The sequence below is a fragment of the Pistacia vera genome, unplaced genomic scaffold (genome assembly GCF_008641045.1).
Source record: "Pistacia vera cultivar Batoury unplaced genomic scaffold, PisVer_v2 Contig147, whole genome shotgun sequence".
Classification (NCBI taxonomy): Eukaryota; Viridiplantae; Streptophyta; class Magnoliopsida; order Sapindales; family Anacardiaceae; genus Pistacia; species Pistacia vera.
In genome coordinates, this window is record NW_022195543.1 from 586973 (window position 1) to 610902 (window position 23930).

At 34.1% G+C, this 23930-nt stretch overlaps 1 protein-coding gene, 3 long non-coding RNA genes and 1 pseudogene across 5 annotated transcripts; 2 read left to right on the forward strand and 3 right to left on the reverse strand.

Annotated features, from left to right (window-relative positions):
• Window positions 1–304: 304 nt before the first annotated feature.
• On the forward strand, window positions 305–1047 carry LOC116123996. Its single transcript, XR_004127146.1, has 4 exons — window positions 305–463; window positions 585–710; window positions 820–882; window positions 975–1047. It is a non-coding gene; the product is annotated as an uncharacterized LOC116123996 (long non-coding RNA).
• Window positions 1048–8340: 7293 nt separating this feature from the next.
• Window positions 8341–10898, reverse strand: LOC116123999. The gene is made up of 5 exons (XR_004127148.1): window positions 10685–10898; window positions 9822–10010; window positions 9446–9550; window positions 9109–9204; window positions 8341–9016 (listed from the first exon to the last, which is right to left on the reverse strand). It is a non-coding gene; the product is annotated as an uncharacterized LOC116123999 (long non-coding RNA).
• A 750-nt stretch (window positions 10899–11648) lies between these two features.
• LOC116124073 lies at window positions 11649–14130 on the reverse strand. 2 transcript variants are annotated; one of them, XR_004127155.1, is made up of 4 exons: window positions 13637–14130; window positions 12352–12789; window positions 12182–12245; window positions 11649–12028 (listed from the first exon to the last, which is right to left on the reverse strand). It is a non-coding gene; the product is annotated as an uncharacterized LOC116124073 (long non-coding RNA). The 2 variants fall into 2 exon arrangements; XR_004127154.1 differs by lacking the exon at window positions 13637–14130 and having other exon boundaries at window positions 12352–13474.
• Window positions 14131–15661: 1531 nt separating this feature from the next.
• On the forward strand, window positions 15662–17540 carry LOC116124079. The gene is made up of 2 exons (XM_031409788.1): window positions 15662–16904; window positions 16946–17540. Exon 1 carries the CDS (start codon window positions 15748–15750, stop codon window positions 16849–16851), a length of 1104 nt encoding a protein of 367 aa, XP_031265648.1. The 5' UTR covers window positions 15662–15747; the 3' UTR covers window positions 16852–16904; window positions 16946–17540.
• A 3615-nt stretch (window positions 17541–21155) lies between these two features.
• On the reverse strand, window positions 21156–22948 carry LOC116124080 (annotated as a pseudogene).
• Between the last annotated feature and the right edge of the window lie 982 nt (window positions 22949–23930).

Genomic DNA, 23930 nt, shown 5'->3' on the forward strand with positions numbered 1-23930 from the left:
GATCTATGTTTGTTCGCACCATGCAAAAAGGGAGAAATATTCTAGTGCCACTTGTTGCAGCCATTGTTTCAGCTCTTGTGATCATTTTGATTGCATTTCTATCCTTTGGATCCATAGAAGAAAAGAGGTAATATATCGTTGCACTTCATCAAATATTTCTTGTTGGATGATAAACATTCAATTCAGCTCCAGGATTTTGCTTAGCACAAATGCTAACTCGTAAACTTTATGTATAGCTGCTAAGGTGGATGTCAAATCTGTTGCAAAGAAAGAAGGTCACTTAAACGAACAGTCGAGAGTTCACATACTCTGAGATGTGGAGCATGACCAATAATTTCGAAAGAGTTCTTGGAAAAGGAGGGTTTGGAATTGTTTACCTGGCTACTTGGTTGATGGAACACAAGTTGCTGTCAAAATGCTATGTCCATCATCAACTCAAGCATCTATACAATTTCGAACTGAGGTTAGATTCTACCGGAAACTCAAACAGGCTCAATATTAAGTATAATCAATGGGTTAAACATACATTTTATCTGGAGTATACTTTGAATCTGGTTATAATTAAATGTTATCTTGATCAACAGGCTCAGTTCTTGATTAGGTTCATCACAGGAACTTAGCTTCTTTTGTCGGATACTGCAATGATAGCAGAAACTTTGCAATCATCTATGAGTACATGGCATATGGAAACTTAGAGGAGTATCTATTAGGTAATAGTCATGTCAATTTCCCTGAAAGGCATTTCTAATTTCAACTTAAACATTAATATTCATTACAAAAATGGTAAATGAGACTAGTTTGTCACAATTCTTGCTCCAGATAAACGTAAAGAAGCTCTGAGTTGGAAAGAGAGAGTTGAGATTGCACTTGGTGCCGCACAAGGTAATAATAAGCAGAATAACCTTTTAGTATACATAATTTTCAATTTTCATGTGTTCTAGCCAAGCCAACGAATTCTAAAATTCTCTGTACAGGGCTAGAGTACTTGCACCATGGTTGCAAGCCACCAATAATTCACAGAGATGTGAAGCCTGCAAACATTTTGTAAATGAGAAAATGGAGGCCAAGACGGAGATTTTGGTTTCTCCAGTTTTTTCCAATTGAAAGTGGAAGCCATTATTGACATCAATTGTCGGCACAGTGGGTATCTTGATCCGGAGTAAGTAATATAAAGCAAAATGTAGCAAAAGTTAAAGTTGTTAACAGATACAAACAAATTCGATAATTTCAAAATCTTGTAAGCCTCCTTACTGCAGTTGTTTGGTTAGTGAACTACTTTCTTATCATTTTCTCGGTTTCTGCAGGTATTATGCATGTAACAGGTTGGCCGAGAAAGAAAGTGATGTGTATAGTTTTGGAGTCGTACTCTTGGAACTGATTACTGGTCAGCCTGCTGTGTGAAAGGCAATGTTGAGAAACATATAATTCACTGGGTTAGTCCATTTCTTGAAGGAGGTGATGTAAGAAGCATGTTGATCAGAGTAGAAGGAAATTTGACACAAATTCTGTTTGGAAAGCTGTAGAGACAGCAATGGAATGTTTGCCACCAATTCTCCAGGCCAAGATGAGTCATGTGGTAATGCCATTGAAAGAGTGTTTGGAGTGGAAATTGCTCGTGAACAAGCGTCACAAATTGAGAGTCAAATGATGGAATCAAACAATCAATGGACATGAGTCCTGTTGATCTTGAAACAGAAAGGGTCCTGAAGCAAGATAGAAAGTAGACTATTGAATCATGGTTAAGTTATAATCTTATGCAAAATGAAACACTGAGATATGAGAATATGTAAACATTTTAGGGATTTGAGAGCCCTGGAATGAGAAATGTAACAGAAATTTTGTTAGCCTTTCACGTTAATTGGCAGTAGAAATGAAAATTCTGAAAAAACCAAAATTTTCCATTCAATCGTGAAAATGACAGCAAAATTTCAGTTGGGCTGCAATTTGATTTGCAGAGATAATAGCATAGGACACTTAACTGGAGCTTAAAGAGCTGGTCAAGTCATTTTTTCGGCTCCCCTTTCTGTACGTTAGAATTAGCCAGATTTTTGTCTTCACTTCTCCTCAAATGGTTAATAACTGAATTCCTGTTTTTCTTTTAAACCAACAGTTAATGCTATCAAGGACCTCAAACAAAAATACGGAGTGACTAGAAACTGGCAAGGCGATCCATGTGTCCAAGTAGTCATGGGAAGGTCTGAATTGCACCAATGATGTTTGGCCAAGGATATCTCATTGTGAGTACACCTTCAAAGACTAAAAGTTCTGAATCAATGAAGTATAACTTTACTTAATATTGCAAATATCGGTGGAATTCTGGGGGGTCCTCAACTTGGGGAAATTGGTGCACTTCTTTTTTCCATCAGTTTTCTGAGTTAATGGAGATGCATTCTCTTTGATGAACTTATGCAGGAATTTGAGCTCAAGCAAATTGACAGGGGAGATAGCACCTCACTGTCCAATCTTGAAGCATTACGATATTGTAAGCATAATTAATATGTAGTGATTGACTCTTAGCATTCAGTGACGTATTAAAGGCAAAGAAGATTACATTGGAGATTTTTACCAGAAACTGTTGCACTAAGCCCATCATAAAAATGACCACACATAAAGAGGAACCCAATTTTTTTTTTATTACCGGGATTTATATACAACAACTTGATTGGGCCAATACCAGAATTTTTAGGACAACTGCCAAATCTAAAGTCTATTGTAAGTATTTCAACTTTGAGTTTAAAATCGGAACAACAATTTTGGAGTAGGAAGTGAAGTGATGTACATGTATTTGAACAACAAACTCACTGGTTCAGTTCCAGATGCTCTTATGGAAAAGTCCAAGGTTAGAACATTGCTGTTGAGGTAATCAATTTCTCAGTGATATAATGGTTATGGTTCTTCCTAATTCCTATTATATTTTATTATTTATGTCATTTGTGTTCTTTTTTCCTTTTTGTGTCATGCAAGACTGAAGGAAAAACCAGACTTTGCATGTCAGTTCCATGCCAACAAAACAAAATGAAATTCATTATTCCAGCAATGATAACCACTCTAGTCATCTTGCTCATTCTGCTCCCCGCCAGTGCTCTGGCTGTGTACAATTGAAAGAAAAAGAGGTAATATCTTCTTTCATTCCCAGCAATTTACTTGGAGCTTTTTTTAAAAGATTATATATTATTGGTGTTGAAATATATAGGTACTGTATCCAAGAAGGAAGGGTCTCTGAAATCAAAAAATCGAAAATTTCTTTCTCTGAGATTGTTACTATCACTGATAACTTTAAAACCGTTATCGGGGAGAAAGAGGATTTGGAAAAGTTTACATGGGCACTCTGAAAGATGACACTGAAGTTGCTGTTAAGGTTCTCGCCGTCATCAAGGCAAGGCTATAAGGAATTTCAAGCAGAGGTCAGCCAGAGTTTCAATCACTTGAAAATTTTCATCAATATTGAATCTATACAGAACAATGTGAATGCAGGCAAACTCTTGAGATTGTTCATCATAGGAACTTGGTTTCCCTGATCGGTTACTGTGATGACCGTGACAATAAGGCATTAATTTATGAATACATGGTCAATGGAAACTTGAGACAGTTATTTATAGGTATGCAAGATTTTATTTCTTTCCTGAACTTGAAATAATGTTAAAATGTATTTGAAATGAGATGTTGGAAATCTACGCTTAAAGTCTTATGTTTTGATTGATTACGGAGATGGACACAAATTTGCTGAGCGGGACTGGCATTGCAGGGTTCGATTATCTACACAATAGTTGCACACCACAACAATCCACAGGGACTTGAAGCCTTCCAACATTTTACTAAATGAAAACATGCAAGCAAAACTAGCCGATTTCGGACTCTCCAGGGTAATCTATAAAGAAAGTGATTCGGGTCTAGAAACTTGCCCTGCTGGTACACCTGGATACATAGATCCTTAGTAAGTTCTAAAACTTAACAAAATATTTGTGCAGTTATGTTTATTTAAGTTATTAATATTCTTAGTGAATGTTCATATCACTCTTGTTTCCTGACAGAGTCTATGTAAGTGGGATTATAAACAAGAAAAGTGATGTTTATAGCTTCGAGATTATTCTATTTCAACTAATCACTAGACAGCCTACAATAAAGAGAAGCCTCGGTGACGACAAATACATACTTCAGCGTGTGATTCCGGTAATTGAAAGAGGGGATATCCAAAACCTTGTCGATCCAAGATTAGAAGGACAATTCAACGATAATGCAGCTTGGAAAATAGCAAAGATCGCCATGTCATGTGTATTACCAAGCGCAGCTCAAAGACCGGACATGAGTCATGTACTGGCTGAACTAAAGGAATGTTTGGCTACTAAGGCGGATCCTAGAAGACCCTCCCGAACAGAAAGCATCAACACAAGTTCAAGTGATTTACTTAAAAGAGGTCTGCATTGAGCCTGGAATGGAGATAGTCCCCATCACAAGGTAACTACTGAATATGTTTTTCAGTATGCAGGTAGTAACAGCATAGCATTCCAATATCAAATTTTACATCATTACCGAATGAATATTTTAAGTTACTTTATAAGCTTTGGGTATAATATAACATTTCTGGTGGCAATTGCATTGTATGTGAGTTTGTACAATAAATTTTCTTTTCCTAACTACATTGTTGCGAATTTTTTCCATGTCTGGCAACGAAATTTTGGCTAGTTTTGTTGTGATTCAAAATTAAAATTTCAAGAATTAATATACAGTTTCAATAATTTTTAGTTGAATTCTCAAGATAACAGTATACCACATGGATAAAGATTAACTCATAACACAATCATACAAACTTTCTCTTATAACTTTAGCCTGACAACTTGCGATTGGATAAACATGACCCATAGCGAGCAGACTGAACTTATTTACGAGCTGACTAATTACAAACTGTCATATCAAGATTATGAAAGAAATTTTATAAGATTAGGTTATAAATATAGTATTACTCATATTATATACATGCTATGAATTATTGTCCATAGTTGGGGATTCTTGACGATATTCTCTATATCCTTAACTTTAAAACAATTTGTAATCATACATGTTCTAATCAACCAAATGCGTCATCAAATATTATAATCTAAGAATAAAGGGAAGTCAACTCAACTGGACTGTTTGATGCTCAAACTTGAACGAGTTGAATCAATCAATCAAATTGTTCAATGAATTAGTTAAAGTTCAGAGAATAAAGGGGTCATAAAAGGCCAAAGAGTATTGACTGACTCGTTAACTTTGTCATTTAAAGTAAATCAAGGTCAAGCCACTAAATATGAGAGTGCGGAATTACATGTTCGTACCTTAAGTTTGGTGCATGAATATTAGTAATGTATTGACTCCTAAGTCAACAATTAATATATTATACTATAATTTTTTTTTATTTTTTATTTTTTAAAGTGATGGACATTAACAAATAAGATCACATTTTTCTTTGTAATTAAATCTCCTCTTCCCGCACTCTGTCATTTTTCACTTTTTGTCCCCTAATTGATAACTTTATATAAATGTTTCTACGAGATTAACGAAGCTAATTGTGGTTTAAAATGACCAGCCCACACTTATCCAGAAAAGTAGAAGTAGCTCCTAATACTTTATATATATGCTGATACAAGTGTTCTCTTTTTTTTTTTTTTTTTTTTTTTTTTTTTTTTTTTTTTTTTTTTTTTTTTTAATGACTGAGGATGTCCAGGCTAGTTTGCATGCATCATAACTAATTCTTTAGAACATTGAAACTACCAATTGTGTAAGAGCTTTAGTGGCCACCCCTATTAGGGGTCATAAAGACTCAAACTCGAAAGACCATATTAGATTCTCTTTTTACTCTTTTACCGTCAAAAGGACTCGAAACCTAGAAGACCATGTTAGATCCTCTTACTTGAGAGACCGTGTTAGATTCTCCTCTTACTCTTTTACAATTAAGGGTACTCGAATTTGAGAGATAATATTAGATCTTCATTTGCTCTTTTAACATCAAGTAATTTAGTGGTGGTTAAATATTCTAAGTTGCTTTCATCTTGTTTCACAAAAGTCCAAAAATACTTTAACAAAAGGTGTATAAAAAAATTAAAAAAAAAAACCATCATATTGCCAATTACTTGATATTAAAGGCCAACAAGATGGTCCAATTACTTAATTTAGTTATAACTAGAGGCACATAGTTAATAAATTTGGCTAAAGTTCATTCATGTTCAATAAATAGTAGTGATTTAAGTTTTAAGAGTAACTCTACAAATATAAATTTTGTATATAAACTCAATTTGTATTGATTTATTTTACATTAAATCTTGTATTATTCTAGTTTTAAAGCTGAAACTTATGGTATGCATAAATGAAATTAATTTATAAGTAATAATATATTGACTAATGTCAACAAAGATAATACTAAAAAGATGTGTGACACTTGCACATATGGTAGGATTAATTAATTAATTGGGCAAAGGAGTACCCACACACCCAATAATTCAAAAAGTATGTGACAAAGCTGACGTGAATGAAATAACAGTAACAAAGTTGATGTGAATGGAATAACTCTAACAACTAATTGCTATAAAAAAATTGTGTAATTATGTGACATAGGCCCTATTCTTCATTAATTTTTGTTATATATGCATTGACTTAAAGTCAGATTAATTAATTCTATTATTCTACTTTTGACACCTAATTGATTGAGTTTGTGAAAAGGAATTAATATATTTAATTAAATACCAACAATAGGCCTTCAAATATAAACTTTGTTACAAGTTATATAAAGGAATGAAATTGTCTAATGCATACATCCTTATTTTTTAATTTTTTAATTCTGATCATGATTCTCACTTGAAGAATCTACCAACCAAAAAAAAAAAAAAAAATTACAGCCAAAACTCTAACCTAAAATTCTAAAGAATAAATAAATTGTCTTTTAGGGGATTCTTCACGTTAGAAATCATAATTGAGTACATATTCGAAGAAAATTCCTTCTAAATTTCATAATTAATTGCTTTGGCCTCGAGCATTTCCTCTGCTAATCAGTAACATAATTTCTTCATCCTAAGCTCGTTAGCATGAAGAAGAACACAAAGCATTGAGAGAAAGCATTATATAATTGAAAGAAATTTATTTTGCAAGGAAGACCTAATTGATTGAGTTTGTGAAATGGAATTAATATATTTTGAGTCAACTATCTAAATCTCAAAATTCGACTCAATTCACATGAGTCGGTATGTCAAAGTCGGCAGTTAGGTCGGTAAGTCTAGCATTATTGGTGAATAAACTAGAAAACAAAAGAAAATTTTGAGTCCAGGCTCCAGCAACTCAAACGAAAAGAAATCCCACCACCATCAGACGGCATAAAAGCTCATTCGACACTTCCAATCAAAGAAATAATAGACCCATTCCATTCCAAACAACGAACAATCAAATAAAAAAATTTAGAAAAACAAGAAACGTAAAGATTTTAAAGCATCGTTCTTTGTCTTACCTTGGCTGACCATAGGAGAATAAGAAATTGGTGACGACCGATGAAATTTGGGTGTTAGGAAATAAGAAATTGGTGAGGATGGATGACAAGGCATATTGGGTTTTAGAAGTGATTGCTGTTGTTGTCGTGGAGATTTTAGATGTGGCGTTTTATGCGGTAGCATAGGTGGTGGTGGTTGATTTTGTGGAGGCCGTGACATTTCCGATGAGATCCATGGAGCACTTCTCAAATAACAAGCACTAGCTCGCGATGGGACTTCATAAAAAGCAAGCAACGATAAGATTGAAGAGAATGAAACGCATGTAGTGGTCATTGTAGTGGAGGATTTTGGGGCGTGGCTGGCCAAGGTTAGGGCACAGAAAGAAAATTAAGGGTAGAGGATTTTGGGGGCGGCAGGATGGGGAAGAAAAATGGGAGGATTGGTTGGGATTTTTTAGGGTCTAGGGTTTAAAAAACTTAATTTCTTTTATTTACTAAACTCATTTTTAATTAAAAAAATAAAAAACTGAATTTATTATTTTATACTTTTTCGGTTAAATGATAAAGGGAATTTTGTGACTTTATTCTACAGATTTCATTGATGAGAATGAAAATGATCATTTTCAAATATAAAAAAATTACACTAAATGATCACTTTCCCAATTAACGCCCAATTCTTTCAAAAATCAACAAAATAATAGGAAAACCCAAAACCTCTAATACTCTAACCTCAAAACCTCTGAAAATAATAATAAGAATAAATTAATTAATTAATTAAAAAAAGGCAAGAAATGTTCCTAAATCTTGCCTCATTCATTGTTACTCTTTTCTTAGCCATTTTTAAGTAGATTCAGTAGCATCTATCATCACAAAAGAAGGAGATTATTATGGGAAGGAAGAAAGAAAATCTAAAGTTTTCATACATTAGTCGTCAAAACATATGATCCAATAATTTACAAACAAGTGAAAACCATTGTAACCTAAAATTTTGACTTCAAACGAGATACAAACTCTCAGTCTATCTTGAATTGGAAAATTAAGTGCGGTTTAAGTTAAAAATTTCAGTCAGCCTTTATTAACCGTAGAGATTACAGCAAAACAAAAGAATATTTACTTTTTCTCACTCTCTTGAGTTAACTTATGAACCAAGCAGTCAAGTCCAGGAAAAGCACATAAACCCAACAATTTAAAAAGAAGAATAATCCATGAGCACAATATAACATGCAGGAAGGGGAATAAAAGATAAAATAATAGAGAGTTCAAAGGGTTTAGAGGGTAAAGTGGATGATCTTGAACAGGCACACCAAGAAATAGAAGAAATGCAGCCATGTGCTCTTTCATCAAGAAAATAGAAAAATAGGGGGGGAATTTTAGAAATTCTATCTGAGAAAGAGAGTGCCACTCACCAGTCCAGTACGGGGAGGAAGGTTGGTAAAAACTTAAAACTCTGGTACAAACCGGTCGGACTGGGTCCAAGAAAGTCTAAAAAAATTTTGATAAATACATTGCCCATTCTCCTCTAATTTCATCCATCTCGGCTTGTGTGTATCTTTCTTTTCCCATGAACTATAGAAGTAAACACAACAAGTCTTATCAACAAACTATATCAACTATATCTTATTATAATTCAAAAGTGCAAAGAAAAAAAGAAAACTTACATTTATTTTTAGTAATGTCAGCCCATTCTCAACTATATCTTTCATGTATCCCATGAGGTAATACCCACATTCAAAGGTGCCCGGTTGAATCGGTCCCTACAAAAAATTAATTCAAAAGTAAGCATTGTTCAAAGGTAAAACAATATTATAATGGAAAATTAATGGCTATTGATAATAACAATTGTATACACCAATTCTTTTTGCCATGTGATATTGGAAACCTCACGGGCGGAATGAATAATAATACCACTGTGAAAGTTAAAACAACTTCTGAAATTAACACGCAGTATTTGATATTATATAGAGCATTAAAAATGACATAAGTAGAATTACTAACTTTTGCACTACTTCTTTTAAATCTTCTCCAATATCTCTCCTTAAGGAGTCCAGATAATACACTGTTAAAGTCTTCATGTCAATAGCAACAAGAACCCAATGAAATCTGTTAAGAAATCTGATAAGCACCCAACACGACAACCATAAAGAAGCAAAAGAATAATTACACAGCAAGAGTTAATCAGCCTAAAACAAAAACGAAATAAGAAAGAACCATGAAGACAGTATATTTGAGTCACAATAGATTATCATAACCAAATAACAACCATCTAAAATCATTTGATGGCAATTAACAAATTAGGATAGACATTGTCTTTAAATCTAAAAAATTGATTATTCAAACAAGAATAAAGGTAAGAAATCAATAAATTACTAACCCCGGGTTGCATGGCACTATAATTAAATTCTCGTTCTTAACCGTTTCCAACCGATTGGCAAGCAATTTTGCCATTTCTGTTCTTGTTCGCATGGCATCACTGTTGCCTGCTATTGACAATGAGCTGGGGCACATGAAATCAAATCCACCCTGATTGCCACTATTGCCCTTCAGCCTCTCATATAAAGCCCTGCCCCAATTCAAAAGATACCAAAATAATAGTCATATGCAACATAACACCCAAAGAAAATTAAATCATAATCAATACTATAAACAAACAACTCACATTATATAAACTGTTAAGGTTGATGACACCTACATCAGTCATGTTTTAGTCTATTCACTTCAAGTTCAAGGATAACAGAGCCTATACAAATTTTCTTGCCATTTTCCTGTTTCTCTTTCTCCAATCAATTCCTCACTCTTAACTTCTATTATTCACTCTCACTAACAGTTAAACAGGAAATTCACAAACAATGCATTTTTTTTATAAAGTCCTCCACCTCTTTAAGTTTGTTATTAAACTTTTATTTCAAAAATAGCATTGCGTTTCAAACTTAATTTCTTTATTTCATAAAAAAATTAGTTTCTTTTAACTTTTTTTTATAAATTAAATCTTTTAAAATAATATAATTATTTAAAAACAATGTGAATAAACTAGAAAACAAATGAAAATTTTGAGTCCAGGCTCCAGCAAGTCAAACGAAAAGCAATCCCACCACCATAAAACGGCATAAAAGCTCATTCGACACTTCCAATCAAAGAAATAATAGACCCATTCCATTCCAAGCAACAAACAATCAAATAAAAAAATTTAGAAAAACAAGAAACGTAAAGATCTTAAAGCATCGTTCTTTGTCTTACCTTGGCTGACCATAGGAGAATAAGAAATTGGTGACGACCGATGAAATTTGGATGTTAGGAAATAAGAAATTGGTGAGGATGGATGACAAGGCATATTGGGTTATAGTGGAGGATTTTGGAGGGTGGATGGCCAAGGTTGGGGCACAGAAAGAAAATTGGGGGTAGAGGATTTTGGGGGCGGCGGGATGGGGAAGAAAAATAGGAGGAGGATTGGTTGGCATTTTTTAGGGTCTAGGGTTTAAAAAACTTAATTTCTTTTATATACTAAACTCATTTTTAATAAAAAACTGAATTTATTATTCTGTACTTTTTCGGTTAAATGATAAAGGGAATTTTGTGATTGCATTGATGAGAATGAAATTGATCATTTTCAAATATAAAAAAATTACACTAAATGCTACAATAATTCCCATTTTCTTATCTAACCTAAGATAAGTTATCTTTATGAACATACTTCAGTCTGTGTCCATGTACCTTTTAACATCCTCCAATTTGCTTATGGTATCTTTATGAACACTTACTTAGCTTCTAATAATTTGCTTATTTATTGATTTTTATTTATTTAACTATGAGTGTTAGCTGAATTAAAGAAATAACAAAATGACTATCATTAAAAAGATTAAAGAAATCAAAGCCGAGATGATTCACACCCAGATAAATAAAGCCACAGGCAATGTTACCGAAATTAGTAACATGCAATGTTAAATTTACCGTATAGAAGTGTTATTTCATGTCTTTGGCACCGATGTATTGTTTACTAGAGAGAAGTTTTATTTTACAAATGTGATGTAGATTGGATAACAATACTGGGATTTTACTTCGGATTATCATAGCGATTTCCTGTGTGATTGTTAAGTATTGTTTTTCGATTTGTAATTGTTATGAAATGATAATGCAGAGTATATCATCTGGGCCAGATCAAGGCAAAGACTGCAAAACTAAGAACACAATTGTTGAAGCCTCCAAAGCTATTTATTTAGAAAGAAAAGATTGACCATCCAACAACGGCATGTTTGTAACTTTGTCAAAGTAGTAATCAGCTGCTCCAAATTACTTGTTGACAAAGATTAATAACAATATCACTTCCTGGAGCTTTCAAGAGCTATCAATGAAGCATATTTATTATAGGCGCATTGAATCTTACCAAACTCTATGGATTGGCATGTGACAAGTGATACACTCATGTTCATTTTCAATTGCTACGATGGCACATTGATGGCAAGAAACGTAATGCCCACATCCAAATGCACGAGTCCTCGTCTTCATGAAGCAGATCAAACAGAGTTGCTTGTGTCCAGCATTGGCATCATCTGAGAGCTTGGATCGGTTGTTGCAAACCACCTCCTGGAGACAAATTTTGATTAATAGACTCAAAACTACATTAACAATAATCAATATAACCCATCTACAGTAGATTGAACTCATTGAAATTTATCTGTGCACCTGAAATTATAACCTAGGATACCAAGAGCCAGCGAACCACAAAACTATACATACCCAGAAGTTTGCTTTTGACCGTTAGGCAAGATCTGCTACCATCTGATCCTTAGTCATCTTAGTCCTGCAGGAAACAGAAATACTAGTCATTCAAACAAGCAATATGGATATTTCCCGCCAATTTCCAACAACAAAACTTAACAAAAATTCTTCTTTAATAAAACCCTTACAAAAAATAGGGAAGATCATTGTCTGACTGGATCTCAAGGATTACATTTTTGAAACCGCTACCAATGGCATTGATATTTTTTCCCACTCGAAGAATTTCCTCAGAACCAATCAAACCAACCTTCAACAAGCAAACAAAGTAGAATGTCATACATTAGTAATAAAAATGAACAAATAAGAAAGAGAAAATCCCATTAATCAAATTTAGGCTTGACAATATCTGACTTTACAGGCCACCCATAACCACAATTTGTCTTAATTCCTTCAAGAAATGTACAAGAAACTTTAAACTTCACAACATCTGATCTTATAGGTCACCTACAACCAACAATTGTGTTAATTGCCCGAATAAATGTACGAAGATCTTTAGAGCCATGCATGTCCACAACAAGATAATCAGACGAATAATCAGACCACCTTTGAACAAGAGTAAAAGGAACCTGTAAAAGTAATACAAATATACTAGATAAATCAGAGCTATAACAACCACAAAGAAACTAAATATAAATGTCACTAGATAAAACAAAACAAGCAGTGATGAAGCAAATAGGAAAATGGTTTTAAGTATTCAAATGGGCAAGCAGAAAAAGTTATAAAAGTAAAATCTCGTGAAAGAAGTTCTATCAAATTTGCAACTCACTAAGTTTCAACAAAATCTTAATTACACAAAGCAGGCTGACAAAGATGATATCAACTGAAAATTGAAGCAACTGAAATCTTACAGCATGCTCCTACAAAATCAAAATAAAATGCCCCCAACTTAAAGCTAAAGAATTACAACAATCAGATGAGTATTAAATAGTATTGAATGGATGTGAAATATAATACAGAATTGACATGAATATCTGTTGCAATGCAAAAAAAATGCTATAAGTATACTCATAGAAGTAGTATTTGCTTCAACAAAATCTTTAAGCTAAAAGTACCTAAACAGCAAAAATATCAATTTGAATTTGCGAAGAATGAGGCAGTATTATAGGAGAACATCCTTCTCCTATTCGCAAAGGATTCCATCTCATAAAGTTCCATAGATTGTAGACACACTTAGCAACAAACATACTACACAATCAGTTGACAGTTGTACATAAATTAACTCATTAAAAAAAATACTCATGTAAAACACAAACTATATCTATACAAAATTAATTAAAAGAAATACTCAGGTAAAACACAAACTATATCGATACAAAATTAATTAAAAAAAAAACACTCAAGTAAAACACAAAGTATACTGACAGTGACAAAAAAAAAAAAAAAAAGTAGTATTTGCTTCAACAACATCTTTACCGTCGTCATACGAGGCCTTCCATGACATTTGGGTGTTAGGAGAATAAAAAACTGGTGAGATCGATGACAAAGAATATTGAGTTTTAAGGGGAAAAAAAAAAAACAAATGTGATCGATCGTCACCAATTTCTTATTTACCTAACAACCAAAAAAGAAAAAAAAATCACCTACTGCTTGGTCGCCATTTGAGAAGGGAGTGAAGAAAAAAATTAACTACAAACCGGAATCGGCCAGATCGTGACAGAAGAATGCGATTGCTTTATGATCTCACCCGATCCACCACGATCTAGCTCAGATCGTGGCGGACACCCTAGGTCGCGGTGGATCTAAAGCAACAAATCCGCCGCGATGCTGTGATTAGGTGGGGGACTGGGTTGTAAGGGCTGGGGGAGAGAGATTGGGTTTAGATGGGGTGAGGATAGGAACCGATTGTGGTGGGGGGTAGGAGAGGTGGGGAGGTTGAAGGGAGGAGACATGGACGCTTTTGGGGCGCTGAGGTGGGAGAAGAAAGACAAAAGAGGGTTAGGGAATTTTTTTCTTTTATAATAAAAAATAAAAATAAACTGAATTTTAATGATGGATGAGAAAATAAGAAATTGTTTTTTAAATCTTGCGGGCGGGAAAAATCACTAGTGGGAAATTTTTTTCTTTTATTTTTGGCGTGTAGGTTTAAGGAGGTGCTTGAATACTTTTTAAAACTTAGGGTATCTTGATAAGATTAGATAGTTACCCTCTAGGCTGTTTTCGAGCCGAGTTTTCTGCTTAACGAGCTCGGCTTGTGAAAGGGGAGTAAAATGTGAGTGCTACTTATTTCCTGGCTCGACTCGTGAAGGGAGGAGAGGATTTCGAGTCTGACTTGCTAGCCGGCTTAATGAGCCAAGTTCAAGTCGGCTCGTGAGCCAGTAAAAAAATATGCAATTTAAAAAAAAAAAATTAAAGCAAATTCTTCTCTTTTTGTTACTTATTGCTCCTTTACTTTCTCTTATTTTCTCTCTCTCTAATGACTCATGTTTCTCTTATTTTTTCTTCATTTCTTTCATTGTTTCTCCTGCTCTCTCCACCAACTCTAACGGCGACGAGGAAAGACACTGGAGGCGACTAAAAACTTAGCTAAAATTCTTTATTGATTTAGGTTTTACGACAAAAAGTGTTGGAGTCGCGTTTTTAGGGCTTTTAAAATCGGGGGGACTTTGTTATTTTTGAAAACATTTTGCTTATAAAATTTAAGGGCAATCCCCCATATTTTAAAAAATCCCAAAACACCCCTATGAGTTCAAGCCTGATTCGGCTTACGAGCGTAACAAGCTGAGCCGAGGCAGGCTCGAACTCAACTTGTTTCCTCTCAAGAATCGAGCCGAGCCGTTAACAAGCCAGACTCAAGCCTAGTCGAGTCGGCTCATGAGCAGTTCTATTTGTTAAACACTCCAAGTTACCCTGGTATGTTTAAATTAATTTATTAGAAAAAAAAAAATTGTGTCTTTTACTCTTTTGAGGTAAGAAAAAGTATAATAATTAAAATAATGAATTTTAACCATTAAATAATATAATTAACCTCTCAGATTATAATTGAAAGAACTAATACGATAAACCATTTTATAAATGTACATTAAATAATAGTGAATGATATAACAATACATAAGTAGTGTCATATCACTTTGTGTAGATAACTTTTAATAAAGTCTTTGTAAGTATAATATTACTCTTATAATAATTAAATACTTTTAACTAAAAATTAATAACGACTAGAAATCAATGATTGGTGATTGAAGTCTAATATTTAACGAAAAATTCTAATGGTAGGGGGTGTACTTGGTATTTCTTGCGGTTATGACTTATGGCCTTATGGGTGACAAAAGTTGTTTTAAAAGTTACAGGGGGTGTAATAATTTCTTAAGTCCATTGCCCAAATAATACCATTACCTAATTTGAACAATACGGTGGCGTATCATTGGGACCACCGAAAAATATGTTAAGTCCGCCTGCAGTTCTTAACTTACCAGGGCCTTACTTTCAGTTGTTGAAGATTTGAAGTTCAAGAGCAAGATTTTAAAGAAATTTTCTCAACTCTCAATCTCAAGCATAGGTGAGTTTATTCAATCACTTTTGCAACTATGATGTTTAATTTTCTCTTCAGAAATTTACTTCATATTCATGGAAGATACGCTAACTTAGCTTTATTAAACCCTAATAAATTTCAAGATTTTTCGTGTCCATTTTTTGTCAAATACATCTCAACCAACTCAAATGAACATTCTTTTATCGTCTCATATCTTATTAATTCACGTGGGTTGTCTTCTGAATCTGCTCTAAAGGCATCCAAAATAGTTCAATTTGATACTCCGGAAAAACCGGACTTAATGGTAAACATTTTCAAGAGCAGTGGCTTCTCAGAAATCCAAGTCTCAGACCTCATCAGAAAAAGCCCAAAACTGCTTTTGTGCAATCCTGGGAAAACCCTTTTGCCAAAACTTGAGTTTTTTCACTCCAAAGGCGTTTCAAGTCGTGATCTTGCAAAACTTTTATGTCGTCGACCTAATGTCATTCAAAGGAGCTTAAAAAACCAAATAATCCCTTCCTTTCATTACCTTAGTAACTTGCTTCAATCTAGTGAAAAGGCTATTACTGTTATTAAAAACTCTTCACGCATTCTTGAAACTTATATAGGACCTAAGATTGACATTTTGCGATATTATGGTGTGCCTGAGGCCAAGATTTCCACGTTTTTGTGTCATTGGCCTCATTCATTCTTATCAAAATCGGATCAATTTAAAGAAATTGTGAAGGAAGTCAAGGAAATGGGTATCAGTCCTTTGAAGATACAGTTTGTTCTAGCCATTGTAGCGAAAAGAATAATGAGCAAGTCGCACTGGGAAAGGAAACACGATGTTTATAAGAAATGGGGTTGGTCTGACAAAGAGTTTTTAGCGACATTTTCAATGTATCCATGGTGTATGATTGCATCAGTGGATAAGATTACGGCGACAGTGGACTATTTCGTGAACAAGATGGGTTGGGATTCTTTCATTATCTCGAAACACCCATTACTTATTACAATGCGCTTGGAGAAGAGGCTTATACCTAGGGCTGCAGTAATTCATTTTCTGTCATTGAAAGGTTTGATCAATAAAAAAATAAATAGTTTGACTTATATGTTTGAGTGCCCTGAAAACACCTTCCTGCAGAAATCTGTGAATTCTTATGATGAAGCTCCCTAGTTATTGAAGTTGTACCAAGAGAAGTTGAATCCTTCAGAAAAGGCAAAATGATCATTGTGTAGAAACATGGATGCATTATTTGTAGAATCCTTACATTGTGTAGAAACATGGATGCATTATTTGTAGAATCCTTACATTGTAAAATCCAAATTGCAATGTTCTATAAGAAATGGAGTTTGTCTGAGGAAGAGATTTTTGAAGCATTTGGGAGGAATCCATGGTTTATGATGGCATCTGAGTATAAGATTATGGCAGTAATGGATTTTTTTTGTCAGTAAAATGGGTTCAGATCCTTCGGTTATTGTCAAACGCCCAAGACTTATTACATTGAGCCTGGAAAAGAGAATTGTTCCAAGGGGCACCTGTCTTTCAGTTTCTGTTGTCAAAAGGTTTGGTAAAGGAAAACCTTTACTTGCCTAAATTGTTTTTGACTCCAGATAAGTTGTTCTTGGAGAAGTTTGTGGACTGTTATAAAGAGGAAGCTCCTGAGGTGTTGACGCTGTATAAGATATAAATAGAACTTCTCAAGATGACTACAAAGTGGGTTGGCATGGTTTAGAGTGATGCAAGTGTGTAATCCATACATTCTGATTTCGGGTTTTTTTTTTTTGCCCTTTCTTTTAAATGTTCTGTAGTTTGATTCCAGAACACAATTTTCTTGCTTGTTTATCATTTCCATATCTTTCTTAGTCTGTTTGGCTCATGCAATTCAACTTTATTAATTAAATTTTCTGTGTGTTTCAACATACAAGAAACACATGTGAATGAATTTCATCTTTAATATTATATTCAAAACAAGAAGCATAAAAAATATTGAAAATATAAATAAAAGGGTATTTTCGAAAGTAGATAGGGTTTATGAGGCATTTGCATATGCTAACATATTTAATGGGATAAACTTGGAAATGGGGTTTAAACTTCAAAAGGTAAAATGTGGGGGGTCAATAAGATCACTCTGAATTAAATTTGTTAAATATAATTAAATAAACCTTCCATTAATTTCATTGGGCACTTTCGCAAGCCCATGTAAAGCCCAATGAGGCCCAACTCTCAGATTACATTACTAAATTCCCTAATTAATTAATGTATGATCTTATTTCATATTGAAGACCAAGACATAAAAATATGGGACAATATTGATTTAATCATGAAAATCAATCTCTTATTAACTTCAGAAAAACGATGAGAGACTTATTTAAAATAAATATAACAGTGTTTTAATCTTCAATATATGTATAAACCGTATATATGAATATTTAAATATCAACATTCATATATATCAGATAAAATGTTCAATCAATTTAACATTTAAGAATTTATAAAATTTATGTTGGAGTTGTTGATCAGTTTAACAATAAGGGGCCATGTGAACGCATTTGTGGGTCTTGCTACCCAGTCAGTGGGCAAGGGATCCTGCTGGAGAATTTCTCTAAATAATTAATTCCTAATTTGGTCTAAATTCTCGAAAAAAGATTCTTGTAATATTAGATTTTACTCTTTAAACCTATTATATAATTTTTATTTTTCTCTTGTATGAGTGTGATAGCAAATCATAGGACAAATTACATTCATTGTAACAAGAGAGGTAAGCTAGTATTTCAATAATATTAACTTTGCTGAACACAGTTTGTTAATTGGGTGAACTAAAATAAATCGCGCATATTTTTCTTTTTTTACTTGTGTATGTTTATTGTTTTTTATTTTACTCTAGATTGTATCAATTTCATGGAAAAAGTCCATGATAAATTGGAAAAAGTTCAATCAATTCAAGATTCAAGAATTTATATGAAGTTGCAATTTGCGAGATTTAACAAATTAAAGATTGTCAAACCCAAAATTTTAAAGATTGATTTACTTAATAATGTAAATAAATAATTAAGTAAATCAATTACCCTTAACAAAATCCTTATTAAACATCCATTAACACACATAAAAAAGAACAATTAAAAGAATTATAAACTATACTTCATTAATTGTTACAACATAGTTTTCTCATATCTCATAAGCCACGGTAAGCAGCAGCAATTCAAGGTTTGTACTCTTCATCTTCGCCATGGTGTTCCTTCCAATATCGTTACCATATGAAGCAGCTCGATTTACTCTTTTGAATAATTAAAAATTCTAAAAGTTTTGTCATGTAAATCTTCCTAATCTTTAACACACAATCAAGATAAAACAACCACAACAATACACACAAAATTACCGTGGTTCACCTATCCAAGATTGGGTAGACTACGTCCACATTGAGCTACGGAATCAGAGGAGCTCGCTGCACTAATCAATTACAATCAAGAGTTTACACCACAGATCAAAGATCAATCACTCAAGAATACAACACAACCTTTCCCGTAATCTTACCTAGAGAACACAATCAGATTCCCTATTAACTTGAGAGTAAAACCCCTCTCACTTGAATGAAAAACCAAACACTCACTCACCAAGATTACACAGATTGAATGTAACAAGAGAAAAAAAAAANAAGCTAGCCCACATTCTTCATTTGAGCCTATGAAACAGTGTTCGGATGAAAAGGAATGGGAATCAGGCACAAATCCTTCTTCCTTCTGACTGTCCCACCAAAGCGCTCTGTCATGTCCAGATCTTCATGCTTCATTCCATTAGGAAGTTTCCAGTCAGAATGGTATAGCAACATTGCTAGAGGAAGCTCCACATTGGCTAGACCAATGAAACCCCAGGGCACATCCTTCTTCCAGCACCAAATGGGATGTACTCAAAATTAGTCCCCGTATAGCCAACAGAACAACTAATGAACCTTTCTGGAATAGAACTCTCAGGTTCTTTCCAATACTGAAATGCAAAAACGTTGAAATTATCTGTTCTTCGCAGGGTCAAATAAAAGCAATAGCTGTTTGCTTATGTTAATCTGTCACTATCTATACAGATAGTCCAAGAGGCCAAATTTTGGTGAGTTATTTTCTCTGTACTTACCAACAATATTAATTATTTATCAGAAATATTGGATAAAATATTTAAAATCTTTTTTTGTCAATGGAATTAAAAATAAAATATCATTTCAATTAAATACTCAATAAATGTGAATGAATGATATGTCAATCAAACAATTATACCACATTGGTTTGTATATCAAGTGATGCTGTATAAATATAACAAAAAAAACTCTCATGTACTGGTGCTGTATAAATATAACAAAAAAAACTCTCATGTACTTACTGTTATAATTTTTCATAGACATAGTATTATTCAACAGAAAAAGATGAGGGAGAGGCAGAGTTAGTTACATTAAAAGTGATAATTTTGAAAATTAATCAATCTCAAACTAACTAATTAATAGGGTGCGTTTGGTTGGGGCTCTAGAAAGATAACTTCGGTAATCTATCTTTAATTTCAAACATTCCCTTGTTTGATTGTCAAGTAATAAAAGATTTCGGTAATATTTCAATACCAATAGTAATTACTATAGGTTAAATAGGGGGTAATCAGATTACCTCCTCAGGGGGTGGTATTTAAAGATTACTGGGATAATCTTAATTTTATATCCATTCTGCCCTTAATTAAATACCATTCTGGACACTAATGCACTCAAATGTCTACCAAATAACAATAACTCAGACCCTCTACATTTTAGAATTTAGCTAAAATACCCAAGCTACAAAAAAGTTTAAAAGTTAACAAAATACCCCCAGCAACCAAAGACCACCACCGGCCACCAGCCACCACCATCGGCCACCGACAATAGTCGCTAGATTGATGCACTACTAGTGGGATCTAGCGGATCATGCACCGATTTGGCTATTTTCGGCCAGATTGAAGGCTGAAAACGGCCAGATTGCCGTGGATTTGGTTGGAAATAGCTAGAGTAAATCGACCATTTGTGGCCGTTTTCGACCAGATCCACGACGATTTGGCTGAAAATAGATAGATCAGCATGGATCTGGTTGGAAACAGCCAAATTACTGTGGATCTAGCCGTTTTCGGCCATATCCATAGTGATCTAGTTGTTTTTGGCCTTCGATCTGGCTAAAAATAGCGAAAATGGCGCACGACTAGCTTGATCTCGTTGGTCGTGCGTCGTTTTGGTGATTGATGCCGGTGGTCGGCCGTTGGCGATAGTCTTGGGTGGCAAGGGGTATTTTGTTAAAATTTAAACTTTGTTGTTAGGGGTGTTTTAGCTAAATTCTCAAATGTAGGGGGTTAAAAAATTTATTTAAATAATAATAATAATGATATAATGATATTAAAAAGGAAGGGCAATTCAGTAAAAGCTTTTGTCGATAGTATTTTATTCTTCCCAACCAAACATCTTAATTATTTATACCCACTAATCTAACCAAACATATTGCTATAATATTCTCCTGTAATCTTCAAGATAATCTATCTTGGAGGTAATCCTACATTTTCAGCAATAAAACATTCTCCGAACCAAACGCACCCATATGATTATTGGTAATAGTGACAGATAACATAAACAAACAGAAATTGATTACTTTAAAGCCTAAGCATTAAGCTATGGATGACAGGGAATGGGAATCAGGCAAAGAGCATTTTTCCTTCTGAGTGCCGCACCAAAGGACTCGGTCATGTCCAAATCTTCATTCTTCATTCCATCAGGAAGTTTCCAGTCAAAATGATACAGCAACATTGCTAGAGGAAGCTCCACATTGGCAAGACCAAATGAAGATCCAGGGCACATTCTCCTTCCAGCACCAAATGGGAGGTACTCAAAATTGGTACCCATATGGTCAATAGAACTATCAATGAACCTCTCAGGATTAAAACTCTCAGGTTCATTCCAATATTCTGGATCTCTTCCAATTGCCCATGCATTAACAATGACTTTTGTATCGGCAGGTACATTGAACCCATTAATCTCACATTTCTCTCTACATACTCTTGGAATTAATAGAGGACCAGCAGGATGCAACCTCATACTCTCTTTTATCACTAGTTTCAAGAACTTCATTTCAATAATACCTGTTTCATCAACCTTTTCCATTCTATTAAAGACTTCCCTCACTTCAGCTTGTGCTCTTTCCATCACTTTTGGATTCTTTATCAATGCAGAAATTGTCCACTCTAATACTGTGGAAGAAGTCTCGATGCCAGCACCAAACATGTCCTGTAAAAGGGAGTTACATGATTCTGAGTTTAACCACTAGAGCACCGATTAAAAACAAGAACAGAGATTAAGTTATGCGTTCAACTCCAAGGGGTGAAGGTACTTACAAAGATTACCGCTTTGATGTTTTCGTTAGTTAATGGAAATTGAAGATCGTTTTGCTCTTGAAGTTTCAAGAGAACATCAACCAGATGTTTATCACCTTAACTCTTGTCAGACTTCTTGCATTCGTTCATAATGTTTTCAACTACTCTGTCAGATTCTTCGTGCAGCTTCTGCAAATAACGATTCGTTCCACTGATTGATTCGAGCAATTTAATGGAAGGAAACAGATCTGTAATATTAAACCCTCCCAGCGCCTCTGCGATATCCTTGACAGCAGATATGAATAGTTCTTGATCAGCTTCACGCACTTTACCAAAGGCTGCCCTGGAAGTCACAGCATATATTAATTCACTAATTTTATTTGAAAGGTTAATCACTGATCCTGATTTAGATTCAATCCAATCAATTAGCTTAGCGATCTCTTCTTCTCTCACTGATCGGAAAGACTGAACTCGTTTAGCGCTTAAAAGCTCCAATGTACAAATCTTCCTTAGCTGTCTCCAGTAATCACCATATGGTGAGAATACTAAATCAGTATAACCATAAGATACGATTCTTGTTGCAGGACTATAAGGTCTTGATGCAAATGTAATATCATGAGTTTTCATCACTTCTTCCGCGAACTTTGGCGATGAAGCAATAACCGCAGAGATTTCTCCAAGCTGTAAATGCATAAACGGTCCATATTTCTTGGCCAAATCTCTGAGTCTGCGATTTGGTAGAGAGCCTGCAAGCTGGTGCAAATTTCCAATCAGAGGCAGTTTCGGTGGGCCTGGAGGTAGATTTGAAGTTTCATTATTGTTTTTGAATGTCTTCCCTATTTTCAGGACGATGAGGATAAAGAGAAGAAAGGTGAGAAGGATTGAGAAGTTGGAGGATATGAGCTCCATGAGAAAGTATAGTGAGGATTGGACCATGAATTAAGGATAGCCAGAGCCATCTATATAAATAATTTTTTTTTTTTTCCATAAATTCTATTAGAAAATTATACTTTTAACTATTCTGGCATTGCATCAGCTTTCGTAATCTCCACCTAGTTATTCCCAACGGCCGACACTAAAAGAATAAGACAGAGGTGACATTGTGCTTATCTAGTTTCTTGCTATTTCAACAATTTCCAATTATTTGTCAGAAATATTGGATAAAATATTAAACAGCTTTTGGAGTCTATGAATTATAAATAAATTATGAAAGGTTTTTTTATCTCTTCCTTATTTTCTGTACCAAATAGAAGAAGTGAAGAAAAGTGAGAAGGATTGACAAGCATGGAAATACGAAAATCCATGAGAAAGGATTGAGAGGATTGGATTATGAGTCTTGTGCACCTTTTACGCAGCTGAAAGATAATTATACAGCTGGAGCAAGGATGGCTGTCGCTGCAATAATTGTATCCCTAAAAAGTAATTAATAGATTATTTTATCCAGCTCCTTTAAAACGATATTCTAACTACAGTAGCATCAAATCAATGATCCGAATCTTCACAGTCAACAACCCCCACTTATCAAAAAGATTGGACAATTCAACATGCAAATTGGTTAAACAATAAATAAACTAATAATGCACATCAGAATTATAAGGCCAATCAGGTCCATATCTTTCCTGGAATTTTAAACCCCTAATCCTTCTATAGTAAAACCCGGGGGGAGTTTTTAAATACTTTCGCAAAACCCTGGTGGAGTTTGGTGGAAGGTGGTAGATGATAATAATTAGGAGCAGCTGGTAGTTGGGAGTGTAGAAGCTTTCCTTGTGAAAGAGGGTGATCCGGCCTTGCTACTTTGTACAAGCCTAATTTGAGAAGTAATAGTTAAATAAAGCCAATTACTATTTTACCCCTTATCACCATATTTGCTTTGACATTACAGAAAAATCCTTCAA